This window comes from Giraffa tippelskirchi, chromosome 5, assembly GCF_054371585.1.
Source record: "Giraffa tippelskirchi isolate mGirTip1 chromosome 5, T2T-mGirTip1v1.2.pri, whole genome shotgun sequence".
Taxonomy (NCBI): domain Eukaryota; kingdom Metazoa; phylum Chordata; class Mammalia; order Artiodactyla; family Giraffidae; genus Giraffa; species Giraffa tippelskirchi.
This window is the reverse complement of record NC_137279.1, coordinates 107,051,033-107,069,975: the sequence shown is the minus strand read 5'-3', so window position 1 is coordinate 107,069,975 and position 18,943 is coordinate 107,051,033. Positions and strand designations below refer to the sequence as shown.

The following is an 18,943-nucleotide window of genomic DNA, read 5'->3' as shown; positions in this document are numbered from 1 at the left end:
GGGGACACTCCTGAGAACGCTGAGCAGGCCCAGAATCAGGAGACCCAGGAGGGGAAACAGCCCAGAGCTACAGTAGTTTTATCACCGGGGTCATCCATCAAAAGCCATTGAAGGATGTTTGGAGAAGCAGGTTGGATCTATCTTTTGCTCATAGTTTCACTTCTTTTTGAATGTTGGCAAATACTGTTAGCCTTGTGGGTATTTATCCATCCTAATGCTGCTTCCCTGTGGGGACGGAGGCCGACCCAGTGATGGAGTCATTGTGCTCCACGTTCAGTGAGCCTATGTGACCATGAGGAGGGGAGGGTGGGTAGATGAGGCAGTAAACCCACTACCATGTTCCATGTTCTGGTATTGTCTCTCCCTTAAGAGCCGAGGTCAGTAGACTACATACAGCTGGTGGGTCCAATCCAGCCAATGACTCCTGTTTTTATAAATAAACTTCTGTTGGGACACAGCCACACACATTTGTTTACATATGGCCCATGACTGTTAGCACACTACAACGGCAGAATTGAGTGTTTGCAGCAGAGACCATCTGGCCCACAAAGCCTGCAATATTTATTTTCTGGCCATTTACAAAAAAAGTATGCTGATCCATGCTAGTGCTAGTGGTATCAAATATTCCTCTCCCAGAAGTTCTATGCACAAAATGTTCATCCTTGGCTTCATTACTTAACTACCCTGAGCCCAATTCCTTGATCTGTAAAATTAGGATATAATTTGTTATAGCCCCCAAAATGTTGAAGATTAGGTAAAATAGCTTCCCAAAGCACCTGGCATCATACGTTAGGATGCTAACATTAAATCACTATCATTATCATTGTGGAATTGTATTTGTGATATCTTACTGTATGAGGTGATTTCTCCACTGCGGGGAGGTGGCATAACCTTGTTTGCAAATGTAAACCCATAGTCAGAAAATGTAGCCACTGATCAATGACCAACAAAGCCACACTGCTGAGTTCAATTCTGCTGGGTTACTAACTCTAGGTTGTTGCTCTTGGGGGTCTGAAATGGTGGGACTGAGAGGCTTGTCCATCCCCCAGGCCCTGGATCACCCCTGCTGCCACTCCCTGCATGCCATCTGGGGCACCTTTGGTGCTCTTTCACAAACTCCACGAGCTCCTCTTCTGTGTAGGGTTTGTCAGGGATGGCAATGGGCTCGTCCATAAATGGCTCGTAGAAGTCAACCTCATTCATCTTCAAGGACAATTTCTTTGCAACCTGTAACAATTAGAAGCAAGACAATAGTTAACTTGAACGTTAGTCTAGAGTAGCAATGGGTTGTCCAGCTACAAGTGTGTATGTTCTCTGCAAAAGACATGGGAGTGTATCTGTGGTTTTAACTTAAATGTAGAAATGATAGGAACTCAACACCTAGGCCTGGCTGGACCCACCTCCTTTTGTGATCAAAGTTCAGATAGAGAGGAAAAATCCTCTTTGGCAGATGAGATCCAGTCAGGGCCAGAGAGCAGTCAGAATGTAAGGTGGGAAATTTAATTCCATAATCACCGTCACTGAACTGTGTTTGCCAGGGCCTGGAGGATGAAGCAAATGTTAGCAGATCATGTTCAGTGTCCTGGGATGCATGGATTTAACTGAACCGATTTTGATAGACCAGGCAGTTGATGGAAACCACGTAAAGCACACAGGTACTCAGAATCAGGGGCCAACCCATTGGTCTGTCCCCAATCAGCTCATAAACTGTAACTGCTATTTCGGTTGAAGCATTGGCCCGAGGGCTGTCTCTCAGTCCTGGGTGTGTCTGATGGTTTCTGAGGCTCTGGGAACTGCCTGGTTGGTTACCTGTCAGCAGGTGACCTGCCATCCTGGTTTGTCCAGGGTGGAGGGGTTTCCCAGGATTCATACTTTCAGTGCTAATGCTGGGAGAGTACCCAGCAAGCGAGGATGAGTGGCTCACCCTGTGTCAAATAGAAAGCATGGGGAGCCAGCCTATGAGCCGGATGCTCTCTTGATTAACATGGCTGTGCAGTCTGGTCAGGACAGAATGGTTGCTATGTTCACCGGCAGAGCTGCTGAACTCATATCTCCTTTTGTGAAATGATTCGAGAGGCTTGGAATGTGCAACGCTCTGTAGAAAACCAAATGCCATTCTTTTCGAGTTCAGAGCTGTGGTCCCAGAAAGCACAGGGATGAACAGTGGTTCCCTTGAAACTAAAGAGGAATTGCCTAAGAGCTGATGCCCTGTGGTGGTAACCAACGGTGCAGAGGCCCAGGGCAGCCATGACTAATGGGAGGGGGAGAAACTGGGTGTTACATAAGCTGTTACACAAGGAGGTCCATTCTGAGCCAACACTGGTATCCCTATGGCTTTTGTCATCACTTGCTATTAATTCCGGGTCACTGTATTCCAAAAAGATGTCTTTTAAGGACTTAAGGGAAGGCAACACCCACATGCTACTCAAGAGCTAACGAAAACAGCTGTGTTAAGAGCCAAAGTCTGTCAAAGAGATTTAATGGTGATGTTGATTTTGCTTTAAGAGACAAAAAGGTGTGAGATTTTCTCTTTTTTCCCTCTTCTATGGTATGGGGGTGCTGTGGATGATGGGGTGGGGAGTGTGGTTAGGGGAAAGGGGAGGAAAGAGCAACTATACAACTATGGGTTGGGTTTACACACAGTTCTTCACAAAGCTGGGCCCTCGCAGGATGAGCTTGAAAATGGATTCTGGTTTTCTGAGTTCACCTACTACATATCTTAGGAACCAGGAAACTGTGTTTGTAGGAGATGAACAAAAACAAATCCTAGCAAACACATGGAGCACTTGCTGTGTGCCAGTTACTGTTGCAAAATGTTTTAAGTTGATTACTTTATGAATCTCCACTTTGTACGAGGTCAGAGCTATTATTATACTTATTTTACAGATGATGAGCTTGAGGCACAATTTGAGGAGGAACTGGTCAAGCAGAGTGTTCTGAACTGCCAATTCGCCTCCATTCCAACTTTCCATTTCATTTCCTTCCAGATTACCTTTCCCTTGACATTGTGCAGAAAGGAATTTATGTTCCTTTAAATATCAGATTGGCACTGTGCTTGGTGTAGGGAGATGTTTCCTTATTCTTCTTATAACGTGTTCTCGTCAACTCATCCTCAGATCAGTCTACCAGAATGAAGGCTTCCTGAAGGTGAGGAGCAACCCATCACACCCTCCATTAAGGTAAACAGTGGAGATGAACCTGTGTGTGTGAGTGTGTGTGTGTAAGGATGTGCAGTGTTAAGACCATGAATGTGAAGTTGGATTATGATGTTTGTAAGTTTAAATCTTGGGAACTCTGAGCAGAATTTTCTAGAGGCCTATATCCCCTATATAGGCCCATTCCCTATATCCCCGTCACTACCATAGAATTTCCTCATCTTGAATCTCAGACAATTCCTTCCTTTTCCTTTTAATGTTATCTTGCATGGTAAAGACTGAAGGAGGCTTGACTGATTGAGGCACTGATTGATTCTTCAATAAATATTTAGTGGGGCCGACTATATCCAAGGGACCCAGACCTGTTTCATGGATGGTTCAATGAAATAAGAATAGATTTTACTATTAAAATCTGAAGAGATTCAATCATGAATTCTTTTGTCCTTTTTTTAAAAAAAAATAGTTGGAATGGAGTTTGCCAAGGCAAGAAGATTACAAAGTACAGTGGCCATTCTTCTGACATTTGGGCATGTATAAATTTTGATAACATATTTTTCCACAAGTTAGCAAGCCATTTCAGTTGTTGCAGATGAAACCAACTCAATGAATTTAGGTCTTCTCAACATCTGTCTTCTCCGTCAACTTTGTTTAGAGAATCACAGCTTCTTTTGGCCCAGTATGGTTCAAAAAAATGATTTTGCTGCTCACTGTTTACTCCAAGAAAAGAACAGGTCAGTGGGAGATGGCATGAGATAATTAGAACTGACATTTTTCAGGCTGTGAGGTGCCATAGAGTGGACACCATCCTCAGTCCTCTGACTATTGCTCCATTTGCTCAGGCAGGTTGGGCCCTTGTGTGGCTTGATACAGGATCAAGATCCATTGATCAGTGCTGGTCCCAAACCTGTGTGCCAGCTAAAATCTCCCAGGGAGCTCTTAGAAAATGCGTATTTCTGGGCCTGGCCATAATGCTTAAAAAAAAAACCCTAAATTTCCAGGTATGAGTTCCAAGAACCAATGTTTTTAAAAGCTCCTTGGGGCCTACCAACATGCACAGTGGTTGGAAACTGCTTAACTCCCAAATCAACATCAGCAGCCCTGATATCTCATCTTATTACAGTTCTCCAACTCATATAATGTATTTAACATAATATATTTATTGGTTTGTTTACTTACTTTCTGTCTTCCCATCTTCTCCTTACCCCAACACATACTAAACTCTAAATCCTACAAGAACAGAAATCTGATTTGCTCAATGTTGTGCCCCTGGCATCTGGAAGAGTGCCTGGCACATAAAAGGCCCTCAATAAATGCTTGCTAAGTGAGTAGGTGAATAAATAAATGAAAGATCCTTGCAGTTGAATGTCTTCCTAACTTGTAGAAATTAGAGCTCAGCACCCTATCTTATGTTCCTTAATAGATTCTTCTTCCTAGATTTCCTAGTGTTTTCAGTAGCTTTATAATCTTTACTGTCCTGAAGCAGAGACTTGCAATCTTAAGCTGTTTGTGTGTCTTCTCTTGTCTTTCTCTCAATCTCAACAGTGGGTAGGTCCCCTTGTCATCTCAACCTCTGCCAGTTGGTTTTTCATCTTTGGGACTATATTAGGGTTTCCTGGACCCTTGCCTCTCCTGACTTCAAACCTCTATAAAGCCCATCCCTTTCCAGGTCCCTCTGGCATTCCCTACGGTGCTGTGTCTCACAAACAGGTCCTTCCGCCCACTTCTGCTCTAGCACCCCCTGCTGGGCACCAGTGAGGCTTGGACTGGGGACAGCCATGCCTCCTGGACCCTACCGTTTCCCCCACTCTGCAACTGATGACTATAAATTCTTAAGTTCCTTATATCATGATCAAGACTGCCCAGTGCCACAGCTCTTCCTTCTGTGTTCTATATAGAGGTAGAGAGTATGTTTCTTTATAAATGTCATAAAATCCCGCAAGGCTACATGAACAGCGGCACTTGTGACTCAGTGTCTTTCAGAGTTTTTAATTATAGCGTGACCTCAACTTCATGGGCCACATATGGTTGGGCTGGAAGGCACATCTAAGACCAGACATTACCCTGAGTTCAGCATTGGACCAGCCTTCTAGGAACTGAGGCCTTCTTGCTTGGCCAAGCTTATCTGTCTGACTCTGTCTTCCTTCACATGAGTTCTTACCCAGGAGCTGCTGTATTCCCTCCCATCCCATCATAACCAAATGAGAGTGATGAATTTTCTTTATGCTTCTCTGGGCCTCCCCTTCTCTACTAATACTCCCTCCCAGTCTCCCTTCGCCTGGTCTCAGATGACTGCCTCTTCTTAACAACAGTACTGGCTCACACTTACTGAAGGTTTACTATGTGCCAGATGGCAGCTCAGCACTGACATGTATTGTTTCTTTCTCTTGAGAGCAGTAGGAGAGAGCATTTGACTTTGAAGTCAGGCTGACCTACTAACTATGCGACCATGAGCAGATTTATTTTGTCTCTCCTGCCTTGGTTTCATCTTCCATGGATTGAGAATCCTAATCCGTCTTATACAGGAGTGTTGAGAGGATTAAATTAGAAAACCTATGCAAAGCTCTTAGCACAAAGCCTGACACATAAAAAGTACTTAATAAATGATAGTTACTATTCCTTTTGATATTCTTTTTCCAGCTCTCTCCCACCTCTAATCCACATAATTAGGGTAAGTGTTCTTCAAGTTTGGATTGTATTACTTAGATTATAGAGCTATCTTCTGGATTATAGGCTTGCAGACTGGGGTCATACCCATAGAAGTGGTTATGTATATATATTTAATGCAGTCTCTTTTCATCATACTCCTTCCCTGCTCTAGCACTTACAGGCTTCCTCTTGCGTTTTACAGAAAACTTGATTTCTTTGTGGTAGCAATGCCCAGGAACACTGTTCATCAAAGCCTCACTCCTCGCTAGGAGTAACTTTTACCTTTTTTGCTTTTAACTTTTGCCACTTGAATTTGATCAAGACACCAGAACTTTGTCCTAGATTTATTTGTTCTAGTAAATATTGCGATTTAGAGCTTTTAGTTTGGGGTATATGTGTATGTGTGGTGTATGGATGTGAGTTTATTAGTGTTATATATGTGTGGGTACAAGTGTGACTGTGTGAGGAGGTATATGTTATGCTTGTATGTTGTGTGAGTGTATGTATTGGTGTGTTGTGTGTGATTATATGCATGTTGTGTGTGTTATGTGTGTATTGTGCAGATATGTGAGTGTGAGTACATGGGTATACACCCTGAATCTCAAGAGAAGATACAGAGTCTCCTACTTAATGGTGTGGTACAGAAGAAAGATCATGGATTTTAGGTCCAGATTGTCCTAAACTGTGATCTCAACACTATTACTAATTCGCTGGAGACCTTGGATACTACTTAACCTTTCTAAATCTTTTTTCTCATCTGGGAAATGTTGTTTTTACTTTTCAGAGTTGTTTTGGAGTTGTTTAAAGGATTAGAAACAGTATAGATGCAATATATCAAATTTTGCCCAACACAGAGAAAATCATAAATAGCCCTTTTGGTATTAACTGGAGCAAGAGTAGAGTGCTCCAACCATAGTAGGCCCCGAATAAATTACCCACTGATTCAAGGTCCCTATATCTCTGCAGTTCTTTGGCTTACAAAAGACTTGCCACATGCAGAAAATATAGATCCATTGAATTATAGATGAGTACACCAATGACATCTCCTGAGGAGTAGGAATGGGTAACTTTCTGAAACACCAGGGCTTTAGATGGTCTGTGCTCCTCCCCAATGCATCCCTCTCCTTGCCCAGTAGAGGGGAACTATACAACCCCAGGAAGGGAGAGGATGGCCCTCAACAAAAAGGAAGCAATGACCAGTGACCCAGCACATCTGGGCTCATACACTTCCCATTCTTAGTGTTGAAGGTAATAAAGAGTGATTCACCTCTTTTTATTGCATGTTTTCAGAAATACCCTTACATCCTCTGAATTAATAATTGTTGTACTCGTTTCTTATTCAATGGTAATTTAATGCCATATTGCTAACACTTCTGGCAAATGTATTAATGGATAGAGGATAGAGGAGTGTTAATGCTGCTAAAAGAGAAGGAAAAGTGGTGGGAAATTCAAGCTTTAAAGTGTTTAAACAGGTTTCTTAGGTACTTACGCCTTTGTCAAAAGTAGCAAAAAATTTTATATAAGGCTGGAAGTGTTCAGCTGCCTCTTCAAAAGCCTTGTAATCTAAGAGGAAAAAGATAAAAGGGAGAGACATTTTCAAGATTCACATTGCATCAGAAATTTCTCTTTTTAAATAATGTAGAGAACGTGGGAAGCCAATTAATTCTGATTGGATAGTTATCTGGTAGATATTATTTAGATAAGGATTTGATATGATTTTAAATCCCAAGGAATCTGGGTGGACTGTCGTTCAACTATCCTGAAAAGGATCTCTTATTTATTTATTTATGTTTGCGCTGGGTTTTTGTGGCTGCTCTCTGGCTTTCTCCGTTTGCAGCAAGTGGGGGCTAGTCTTCGTTGCAGTGTGAAGCTTCTCATTGCAGGTTCTCTTGCCGCAGAGCTCAGGCTCTAGGGCTCACAAGCTTCAGTAGTTGTGGCACACGGGCCTAGCTGCTCCATGGCATGTGGCTGTGTCCCCTGCACTGGCAGATGGACTCTTAACCACTGGACCAATAAGGAAGTCCCCTAGGAAAGTTCCTAGAAAGGAACTTTTCATCTCACTTTTATGTGTTTTAGGAAACTGGGTGAAACCAAGAAAGGACAAGAGAGAGAAAAACCAAAAGAAGTTTTTTCTCTCAAACTCACTGCTAGTTATAAGTGTACCCTCTAAAGAGAATGCATCCTGCTGTATAAGTGAGCACTAAGTAAGACGAAAACCCACTTAGTATGCAAAGCAACTCAATCAAAAATGACATCACAGAAGAATTTTAAACTTCCTAGTAGGAGTGCTTCTTTGGGTAAATCCTAGTTTTTCTTTCTCTCTTTTTAAGTTTTCTTTTTTCATTCTGATCCCTTGAGAGGAAGACTTAAAATTAACCAAGCCCAGGCTTGATTCTCTGTCCATAGAACTCTCTAGGCAAGGCTACTGGAGTGGATAGCCATTCCCTTCTCCAAGGGATCTTCCTGACCCAAGGATTGAACCCCGGTCTCCTGCATTGCAGGCGGATTGTTTACCGTCTTGAGTATGGTAAAGAATCTGCCTGTAAAGCAGGAGACCCAGGTTCAACTCCTGGGTCAGGAAGATCCCCTGGAAAAGGGAATGGCAACGCACTCCAGTATCCTTTCCTGGAGAATTCCGTGGACAGAGAAGCCTGACGGGCTACAGTCCATGGGGTCTCAAAGAGTCGGACACGACTGAGGGACTGTACTACTATTAGACTCGATTCTGGCCCCAGACTTGAATCTAAATGGGTCAAGATAAGCTTGAGACCCTGTGAGTGTGGCCATGCTGTGCCTCACTACACTTAGGCAGTTACTGCTTGGTAAAGACATTCATACTCCTGCCTGATATGTGAGGGTGATGGAAATGGTGCTCGTGTGGATGATTCTGCCCAAAGTCTATAATCCTGAGAGTCAGTGATCCTATCATTCATTTTTAATAAGATTACCTTTTTTTCCATTTCATGAAATTTCATATCCCTTCATCGTCAGAGGCATAAGCTTTATCTAGAATCCCAGAAGCAGGCAGAATTTTCTAATATTTAATCAAAAACATTTCAAGAATAACACTGACTTAGGGGACAGCAAGTTGAGTAAGACAAGTACACTGATCTCAAAGGCTCACAGCCAAGGAGGGTTATGGGCCCTCATAGGACCACAATGCGGTGTGATGGTTGTTAGAATAGAGGAAAGCACATAAGCCCAGGCAAGACAGGGGTTGGAAAATCTACAAGAACAGCTCTACAAGCTGATGCAAATTTACACAAACGCATTCCTCATAAAAATAGTTGGGTTGTCAGAAAATATATCATAAAACCTGAGAACTGGGCTAGAGGATTAGGTGGAGGGGAGGAAGGTGGGTGAGAGATTCAGAGAATGAATAGAGAGAAGGTGAGAGAATGCAGAAAGTGGAATGATTATAGCCATACCTGAGTTATTTATGTCTATCTAAGGGAGCAGTGGGCCCCATCAGAATCCTCTGTCCCCCCTTCCCCAACCTCTTGTTCCTGATGAACCTCTCCTTGCCTCCAGGAACCCCTGTCCTGATAGAGAGAATGGCCTTTACCTGTGTCCCAAAATCTCCCGTCTTCACTTGAGGAGCCAGTCTATATCCCTTTTAAGATGCAGAAGGGTTGAACAAGGTTATTTGCCAGCTTCAAACTGTGGTTTCAAGGCTTCTAACTGTGGTTGAGCCTTTAGCCTCACCCAAAGAGCAGCTGGCTTCTAGGAAACCCAGTCTAGTCTTCTGCTCTGTTTGATCTCATGTGATCCCAAGGTTTTTCCTGCCCTTGTGTGCTGTTTTGATGCTGACCAGGTCCTTCCTGGCTCCTCCCAGTCTGACTCTGCAGTTACCTTGGTCTTTCCCCTTCTGGAACAGGCTCCTGAACATCAACTTTTAACCTCAGGCTTACTGCAGTCATGTCTTAGCATTTCCTCACCTTTCTTCCTTATCACTCTGAGTTTTCCACACTGGGTATTGACCCTTTAGCTCCACATTTTCCTCAGTTTGGTATTCTTAACCATTACCTGATCTCCCTCAGTAAGTTTTTGTCATGCTCTCTTAGCACTAGCATACATAGTTACATGTTCAAACTGGAGATGGACCTTCATGTCCAACCTCCCTGGGAGATGTAGCCTCCCAGTTCTTCCAGATCCTTTCTAATTTGGTACCAAATGTCTTAGGCAGCCTTCTGTCCTAAGACCATTCCAGTCTACCTATGTTTTAAATCCTTCCAGTTTCCCCACTGTCTCTCCATTGTTCTTGTTCAACAGACAAGCTTGAGATCATTTGCAAAGCCCTTGTCTTCTGTGCCATTACACTTCCTTGACCAGTCACCCTCAAAATACAGCAGAAAGCACAGGATTCTCAACAACTGCTTCCCTGGGTGCCTTACCAACTCCTAGCTTCCCCACTCACCGACCTTGGCCTCTTTTGAAAGGCAAGAAAGAAACAGAGAGATGGGGATGCCTACTAAAACAACACGATGCTTTCCGCCAGTGCGTGATGCCCACAGGTGTGTTACAAGAGGCATGATAGATATAAAATTTTTTACAGTGATAAATCTTTCCAGATATTTTCTACAACCATTCAGATTTTTGAGTAGTTAATATTATATTTGAAAGCAGTGGCTCCCTCAGTGAATGTTCTGTTTCAGTAACAATTATTTTGTGCCTAAGACTAGTGAGCATCACAGCTAGAGAGAGGCTGCACCCCTGTCTTCCCCACTGGATCTTCTCAATGTGATTGTTACTTTAGTCCAAGTTGGTTTATCATCAGTGATTTTTTTTTAGTTTGTGAGGCTCTGTAAAATATTTAGTTTTTTCTTTTGATTTGATTTACTTTTATTTTTCTGCTAACACCAATGGAATGTATGATAGCTGTTTATTATGCTAATAATCATCATGATCAACATTATCAACAAAATCTGGTATTAGGTATTTCTAAAGAGGATAAAACTGATTTTCTTAATTTTCTGAATTATTCAATCTATGCCTTCCTTCTTCCCTTTCTACTGTTCTATCTTCCTACCTTCCTTCTTTCTTTTTTCTAATGCCTGTATACATTAACACTTAGCCAATCTGATTCTAGATGGGCTTTCATAATGTATTATTGTTTTTGTAAATTAAAAAATTATTTCTTTCAAAAATAATGATTGGGAATAATTTGATTAGTTGATTCATTAAAGAGGACTGTAGCCCTTTATGGCTTCAGAACTGATGGTGAGGCTGTAATGACAAGAAGGTGTAAAGGCTGTGTTGTCAAGTTCTTTCTGAAAATTTTGAGATTCCAGCAGTATTTATTCACAGAAATTCTTTGTTAAAAAACTTTTATCTGTTGGTATGAATTCCACATAAAAGATTGTTATTTTAAAAATTGACCCCAGGGACTTCCCTGGTGGCCCAGTGGTTAAGAATCCACCTTGCAGTACAGGGTACATGAGTTTGACCCCTAGTCAGGGAACAAGATCCCACATGCTGCGGAGCAACTAAGTCCATGAGCTGCAACTACTGAGCCCACATGCTGCAACTGGAGAATCTGTATACCACAATGGAAGATCTCACATGACGCAATGAAGATCCTGCATGCCACAGCTAAGACCTGATGCATAAATTGGTTAATTGAAAAAGTGACCCCAATAATATCCAAACCTCCATAGCCCCTTCTTTTATTGTGCATGTGTGGGTGTGGGTGTGTGCTCAGTTGTGTCTGACTCTTTGCAGCCCCATGAACTGTAGCCCTCTAGGCTCCTCTGCCTATGGAATTTTCCAGGCAAGAATACTGGAGTGGGTTGCCATTTCCTACTCTAGGGGATCTTCCCAACTCAGGAATTGAACATCTCTTGCATTGGCAGACAGATTCTTTACCATTAGCAACACCAAGCTTCTCTCCTTAGCTCCAGGTAAAGAAATAGGTTCAGAAGACTTGTCTCTGCTGTATCATACTCAAGCAGGCTCACTGTGCAAGAGGAGTTTTACTAAGAGTTTATGAGCTAAGAGATGAATTGAAAAAAATTGTGAATTATGTTTGGTTTGAAAGCTCTTCAAAGGATAAATTATTGGCTTCAAAACATGCTGGACCTTGCTGAGCTCCTGAATAAAGTTAACTGAATATTGCAACGACACTGTGAAATATACAGTGTACTGACAAAGTTTATCAATTTAAAAGCAAAAATTTAACCTTAGAAAGGAGGTTAAAATGGCTCACTAGTAACCTTATTATTTAAATTTTAAGAAAAAGTTGTAAGACCAGTAGAGCGATAATTGCATATTCCAAAGCAGATGCTTCATTATTATTTTTAAATATGTAGTATGGAAAATCTCAGCTGGGCTTGAAATTTTTTCAGATGATCATAAGAAATATTCACGTTACATTTGTCATTGAAAAGGAGAGCAATATCTGTTAGATGGAAAGAATGTTCACATCCTTGAAGGACAATTTAGAGATTAGATTATCTAAATTCTGTTCAATGGCAAGAAAAGATGGTTCATCAATCAAAGAAAAAAAAAAAGAATGTTGTCCTGTCATTTGCCACCATCTACATGTGCCAGCAAAGTCTCTGGTCAAGGGTGACTATCCAGAATTTGAAAAGATCACTTAAAACCTTGATCAGGAACAGTATATTGCTATTTCAAACATAAAACCTAATATCAAAAGCTGTATTCCTAGAAGCAAGCACAAGATTTTCATTCAAAATCTATAAATATTTTATTTCGAAGTTTTATACAATGTAATATTTGACATCTTTCCTAGTATTTTGTAATTATTATATTAAGAAAGTGAAAAAACATTTTTTTGTAAGCCCACATAAATCTCTTCCAGTTTACCCCTACGTGCCATACAAGCATGGTCACATTTCATGTGTGCCTTGACCTGACACAGCTGTGAAGTCTTGAAAGTATGGCCCAGTGGTTCAGTGTATGAGCCTTGAAGTCAGCAGTCTGGGACTGTCTGGGATGTAAATCTTGGCTCTACCATTATTACTAGCTGTTTGATACTGGGTGAGTTCATTCAACCTTTCTGTCCCTTTATATCCTCATCATTAAAATGCTGATAATAATGGTAGCTACCTTACAGGCTAGTTGTGAGAATGAAACTAAGGCATCTACAGAAAACTCCTAGCATAGGCCCTGAAATATGATATACATTAGTTGAATGGAGCTATTATTGTTATTCATTTAGGGTTGGGGAAGGTAGACAGTGGAAGATGTGGTTTTCTCTCTCTCTCTCTCTCTTTTTGGCCACAGTGTGCAGCCTGTGGGATCTTAGTTCCCTGGCCAGGGACCAAACTCAGGCCCTTGGCTGTGAAAGCACAGAGTTGTAACCTCTGCACCATCAGGGAAACTCTGGAAGATGTCCTTTTTATCCCAATCCTCCCTCCCTCTATGCTGCCCTGAGCTTAATGGAGGAAGAGAGAGAGTTAGGATAGGAATGGATAGAAACAATTGAAGGGGTCAGGCAAGGCATAAAATGATTAAAGGAAATGAAAGGAAGAGGAGAAAGTAGAAGAGGGTGGGAGAAGAACCCAGAGTAGCCAGCCTCTATATAGGAATGTGAAAATTGAAATAAAGTCACCTAAAGAACTGGGTTGAAAGTTCTTAGCTAGCCTCCTTCCCAGAAAAGCACCCTTGAGGAGGGTGAATCTCTATTCACCTTTTATGTAGCAAATTAGAAGACAGTTGAGTCATAGGAGAGAGAAAATAGGTGGGTTGTTGATGAGATGACTAAGGATGCCAGTTGGCAGATGGAATACAGAAATGGCTTCACAAAGAATTTCAAAACATTTTGGAGATTCCAGAAATAGTCATAAGCAGCCCTTATTTGCACTCTCCCATGTACTAATGCTTCCCAATTCTCTTTCATGATTATGCCCATTCCTACTAGCACTGTCCCTCTCTCCACAGCTCAGACGCAAGAAAAAGCCTTAACTCATAGGACCCTTGCTGCCAAAGCACTTTAAAAAATGTCCTCAAGTAGTTAACCTTCCTGGTTCCTTCTCTACCTCTCTCTTCCTGGTTCCCACTCGCTACCCCAGTCACCTCTGTGTAGGTTGTAGTGATGCTCCAATATGTTCCTCTACCCACCCAAAACCTGGCCACAAAGCTTTCAAAGGGAATATACCCAGAGGTGTGGCCATGCCATTGCAGGCAGCCTTGGTGGTCAGTGGGGGTTGACCAGCAATTTCCCACAATGTGCTGCAGTTGCCAAGGTGATCCCTACCCAGATTTTCCTCAAATGCTTTCCAAGAAGCTGCTGACCACAGGAGCTGCCAACGTCAGGGAGACAGCCCTTTCTGCCCCATGTTGAGAGAGAATCCTGCAGGTTGATGGGCAGGTGCAGAAAGTGGAGGAAGGGCTTTTCTCTCATCTGTCTAACACTGATGAGCCTCCTTCAAGGTCAGAGAACATGGCCCAACCTCAGTATTCTTTCAGCTCCCCCACCTGTTTTGCATAATTTCTGCTCATCTGTCCCATTGCACAGGGTGCAAGGAAGATTCCCCCTCTATGTGCTGATGGCTCATCTTCTTTCTGGATAATCTAACACACCTTGTTGGGAAAGGAGCCTTTAGACTAACAGGCTCGGGTGGACAGACAACTTACGTTCTGATTCCTCACTCTTGAAAAAGCCGATGAGTTTGATGTGGTCCTCAATGCGCTCAAAGGCTTGGACTTCCAGTTTGCTATTGATGATCTCCACTGGGTCTTCAATGAGCTGGAATGTCACACACACAACATAAAAGATGTTCAAATAAAAGAACTGTTCCCTGCCCGGTAGGGGAATCAGGCGCATGTGTTAGAGTGCTTTGGGGGGAAGTTGTGAACTTTGTTTGAGTTCTTCAGGGTCCATTTCACTTTCCCCAGTGAGGTGAAATTTCTTTCTTTCTTAGAGGAACTGACCTTAACTCATGGAGTAGGCCGACTGGTCTAGGAGTAACCTCATTTCTCTGGCCAGCTGTTGATTCAGGAATGGCATGTGACTCAATTCTGGCCAATGAACCTCCAGAGTAGATCAGCTTGAAGGCCTGGGGAAAGTTCTACTCTCCTTTTAAGAGAGCAGTGCAGGCCAGATTCTTTTCCCCCCTCTCATTGGATATGAATGAGGAAATGTGGTGTATCAGCTCCTGCTGCTGGACCTTTTTAAAAATTTATTTTTAATTGGAAGATAATTGTGTTACCATGTTGTGTTGGCTTCTGCCATACAACAACATGGATCAGCCATATGTGTACATATGTCCCCTCTGTCTTGAATCTCCCTCTCACCTCCCATCCCATGCCACCCCTCTAGGTTGTCAGAGAACTTGAGGACAGTCAGCTTGAGGACAAAGCCAACACAATTACCTGATTTACAGAAAGAAATGGAGGTAGAGCCCTGATTTGGTCAAGTCTAAAATCTGCCTCCCACTGGTCTTCCATTTGTCAGTGATGTTGCACATTATTTAAGGTACTTGCATCTAAAAGCGCCCTCCTAGCTGACAGAGCCGGGGCAGGGCCACGTGGGCCCACAGTTGTTCTGTTGCCTCCCTCAGCCTTCTTTAGGGCTTGCCAGCGTGGATCAGTGAGATGAGAGTCTATGAGCACTGTTTTATAGGAGGTAACCTTTGACTTACTTCTGACCCTCTCGTAGAATGTTTGAGGCAGTTGGGAAAAGGCAGTAGGCCACTGTGTTCTAGCTGGTAGATAAGGAATCACCAGTATGGACGGTCTTTATCTGCAAGTTCAAAAGAACTTGACTTCACAGCTGTTATTGAAAGTGTGAGTTTAGCTATGGAAAAAATACCTGTACAGTGTCTATTCCTCTATTGGCCTGAGCACGTGGATCCCAGGGAGCTGTCCGTCCATGGCTGAGAGGGAATGTGGTATTGGAGGGCTCCTCAGCCCTGCCTTTCTTTATCCTGTCTGCGGGTCACTCAGCAGGTTATTACTCCTCTCCCTCCTCCATCTTCCACTGACCATCTTCCTCTCTTCCTTACACCCCCCTTCAGAAGCCCTAGAACAAAGCCAAGGGGATTCTGGGGATGTTTGTGCATACTTGCTCAGAGAGTTAACATCCTACTACTACAAAGTGCTAATTTGTGACCCTCTGGTCACTAATAAAACAGTTTATGAAGTGATTTACGGGCCAGCTGCTGAGTAGACATAAATATTGTCATGATGTAGGCATGCTCTAGTTTTTTCATGAGGCTTGAGAAATCTTTCTTAGACCAGGTCAGGTTATCTACCTTTTCTGTTGTTACTTTGGGGTCTTACACCCTGTATTTGAACCCACACAGTGCCACGCACGGCCACTGGGCGCAGAAGCTTACGTCCAAGAGAAATTCCACCAAGACGTCAGCCGCAAACTCGCCATCAAACTCAATTGTGCGATCACCCTTAAGAACATACAGGCTTCCTTCTTCATCAAAACCTAAAAGAAACAAAGAGTTCCCAGAGTAAAATCATCCTGATGAAACAAGAGCCATCCTGTTGCTCAGGGTCTGGCTCAGGTTTCCTGGGTGACATGGGGTCAGGCTCAGTGGAACTAGCATTAACCTTAAGATGGGTTCCCAAAGGGGAAGCTCAAAATGAAATAGTCGAGAACCAACAATTCCACCTGGACTTTAGCTTAAAAGAAAAACATCACCACTCTGCCACTGCTTTAATTTTCCAAAGGCTATTGCTGACTCCATCCTTCTTATCAGAAAGTTTTCACACCCACTGCCCATCTGGCTCTGTAGCCTGGCATGAAGCCCTTCTACAGCCTAGTGCTAGCCCTGTCCTGTGCATTCTCCCTTGAGTGGACCTGTGCCCCCTAGAGAACTTTGCTTTTCATCCCTGTGCAACTCCCTTGGCTTTTTGCCCAAGAGCTGAGGTGAAAGGGGACAGAAAGGAAAAGCCATACTGCATGATTCTCTGTACAGTTGTTCTCCTTGAGCCTGGAATGTCCTTTCCCACGACACCAACACCACTACCACTCACCTTGGTCATCTCCTCTGGGTCTTAGCTTATGACCCATTTTTCAGGAGAGAGCTTCTCCAACCTCCCTTGCCATTATGGATCTGCTCTCAGCTCCATGTACAGGTACTCACTATAAACAGCGATCCCTCTAGAAGGGTAGGGCTGTTGTCCTCTTGGGACCCCAGCACCTTGCTTGGAGTCTGGACCCCTTGGACATGCCATAAAAGTTTGCAGTCAGAGCGAACACCTTGCTTTCCCATTATAGCTGAATTGTGCACGTCTTCTTTTCCCAGTCTGCTGATAATGCTGCAAGAGCAGGTTCTGCATCTTCTTTCCTGCCCTCCTGGCTCTCGGTGTGATGTCTCCTGCCCTCCTTGCTCTCAGCTGTGTACTTTCACAAATGCACATCGGAGAACTGCATTTCCCCCCAGGAATGCTAAATAGCTGAGGCTGGCACTTGGTCCAACTGCATGGCATCCTTAATTCCTTAAATTAATTGTTTTCAAACTCTCAATTAGCTGGAGGATGCTCTCTCCAGATGAACTCTTCTGCAGAATCTCTAGGGGAAGGGAGGCTGGCCCACTGCCCACCATGTCCCAGGGCACTTCTGAAGAAGCCCTAGCATGCCACGGAGCTCCGTTTGTAAATCTAAAGGAGCAGCGTGCCAGGTATCCCTGAGGCGGGCAGTGACTGATCACAGACGGTGCATGGCGAACCTCAGGCAGTGTCCTGCTGTTGGACTATTCTCTGAGCCTGAAACCAGTTAGGAGATTAGTTCAGAGACCAAACCAGTTAGGAAATTAGTTCAGAGACCAAACTCTGGCAAATGGAAATGGGGATGGAGTTATAAGGAGCAGGTTTACAAAATACAACTGTCCTGTAAACTCCGAGGATTGAGTAATCAGAAAGAACCTGCCCCATGTCATTTACAAGTTCATTTAGACATTTAAAACCCCATCACATCCTCCACTGGGAGAATATCCATCAGTCCATTCTTATGAATGCTTGCTGAGCTTGTGCTCCCTAAGTTTCTAGATTGCTAGAACACTAGTGTTTTCCTCTAACTATATTTACTAGAAATTCTCCCAAATTCTCATTAAAAGAGTGGGAAGAGAGAAGACTAGGGAATCAAGAGGCACTGGACTGAATTCATCAACTCGCTTTTGACGAGGGAAAGAGTTGAATATGCTTTGCTCCCCTGCACAAGGGGAAAAAATTCTTAACTTGTCTCCAGGGAAGGAGATACTCCAGGCATTCTTAATAATACATTATCACTTATAGTCATGATTCTGCCTTGTATCTAACCTAAATGTTGTCTCCTACAGTTTAAATCTTTTTTAAAAAAAACTAGTGTTGAAAATAAAATAGGAAGCAGTTGTTTGAAATTCTCTAAGATAATGAACTTTCATATATATCTGAAGGTGTTTACTGAACCACCACTAATCTTTTTCTTTATTCTGTGATTACTACTCCCAACCCAATTAACCTTTCTTTAAAGGTCCTGTTTTATAACCTCCTGCTCTCTTTTACTAGCCATCCTTCACTGGTGATGCAGAAAAAGTGAACTGGTCAGTACAGGTGTGGGGGTGTTTGCAAACCAGGGAGTAACCTATATTCTCTCTCCTTGGGATTAGAGGTGTAAGAATCTTAAAGGGCACTTGCACTTAACCGTGACATATTGACACAAGAGATTACAACTTGCAGTGTGCAGTCATCTAACCATACCTCCTCTAAATCCTCCCTTTCATCCTTGGTGACAGTGCCCAGCTGGGGTTTGGCCTTCAATATAGAAACAACTGGGACCCTAGAGTCACTACTATTAATGATACCCTTTGTTGGCTGCTTCAGCTAAGAGGTCAGGAAATAATAGGTGATGGAAGAGGAGATTTGATCTCCCTCAAAGAGATCACTGCGTCAGTGAGGTTAGCCCCCCTGCCCTTTCTTAATATTAATATATAGTTGACGTACAGTGTTGTGTTAGTTTCAGATGTACAGCAAAGTAATTCAGTTATGCATACATGTATTTTTCAGATTCTTTTCCCATATAGGTTATTACAAAGCGTTGAGTATAGTTTCCTGTGCTATAAGTAGGTCCTTGTTGTTTATTTTATGTAGTGTGTACATGTTACTCACAAATTCCTAATTTATGTTCCCCCATCCCCTGCCAAGAAGCTAGCCTTTTAACCTTTTCTAAGAGCTGGAAATAAAGG

At 42.9% G+C, this 18,943-nt stretch overlaps 1 protein-coding gene across 1 annotated transcript in view; it reads right to left on the bottom strand.

Annotated features, from left to right (window-relative positions):
- Positions 1–18,943, bottom strand: part of CASQ2 (calsequestrin 2) — a 66,755-nt gene that overhangs the window by 22,340 nt on the left and 25,472 nt on the right. Inside the window, exons 3-6 of the mRNA XM_081493319.1 lie at positions 16,103–16,203; positions 14,400–14,511; positions 7,291–7,364; positions 1,097–1,227 (exon numbers count right to left, since the gene is read on the bottom strand). Of these exons, the coding sequence (XP_081349445.1) occupies positions 1,097–1,227; positions 7,291–7,364; positions 14,400–14,511; positions 16,103–16,203 (418 nt within the window). The remainder of the gene's footprint in view (positions 1–1,096; positions 1,228–7,290; positions 7,365–14,399; positions 14,512–16,102; positions 16,204–18,943) is intronic.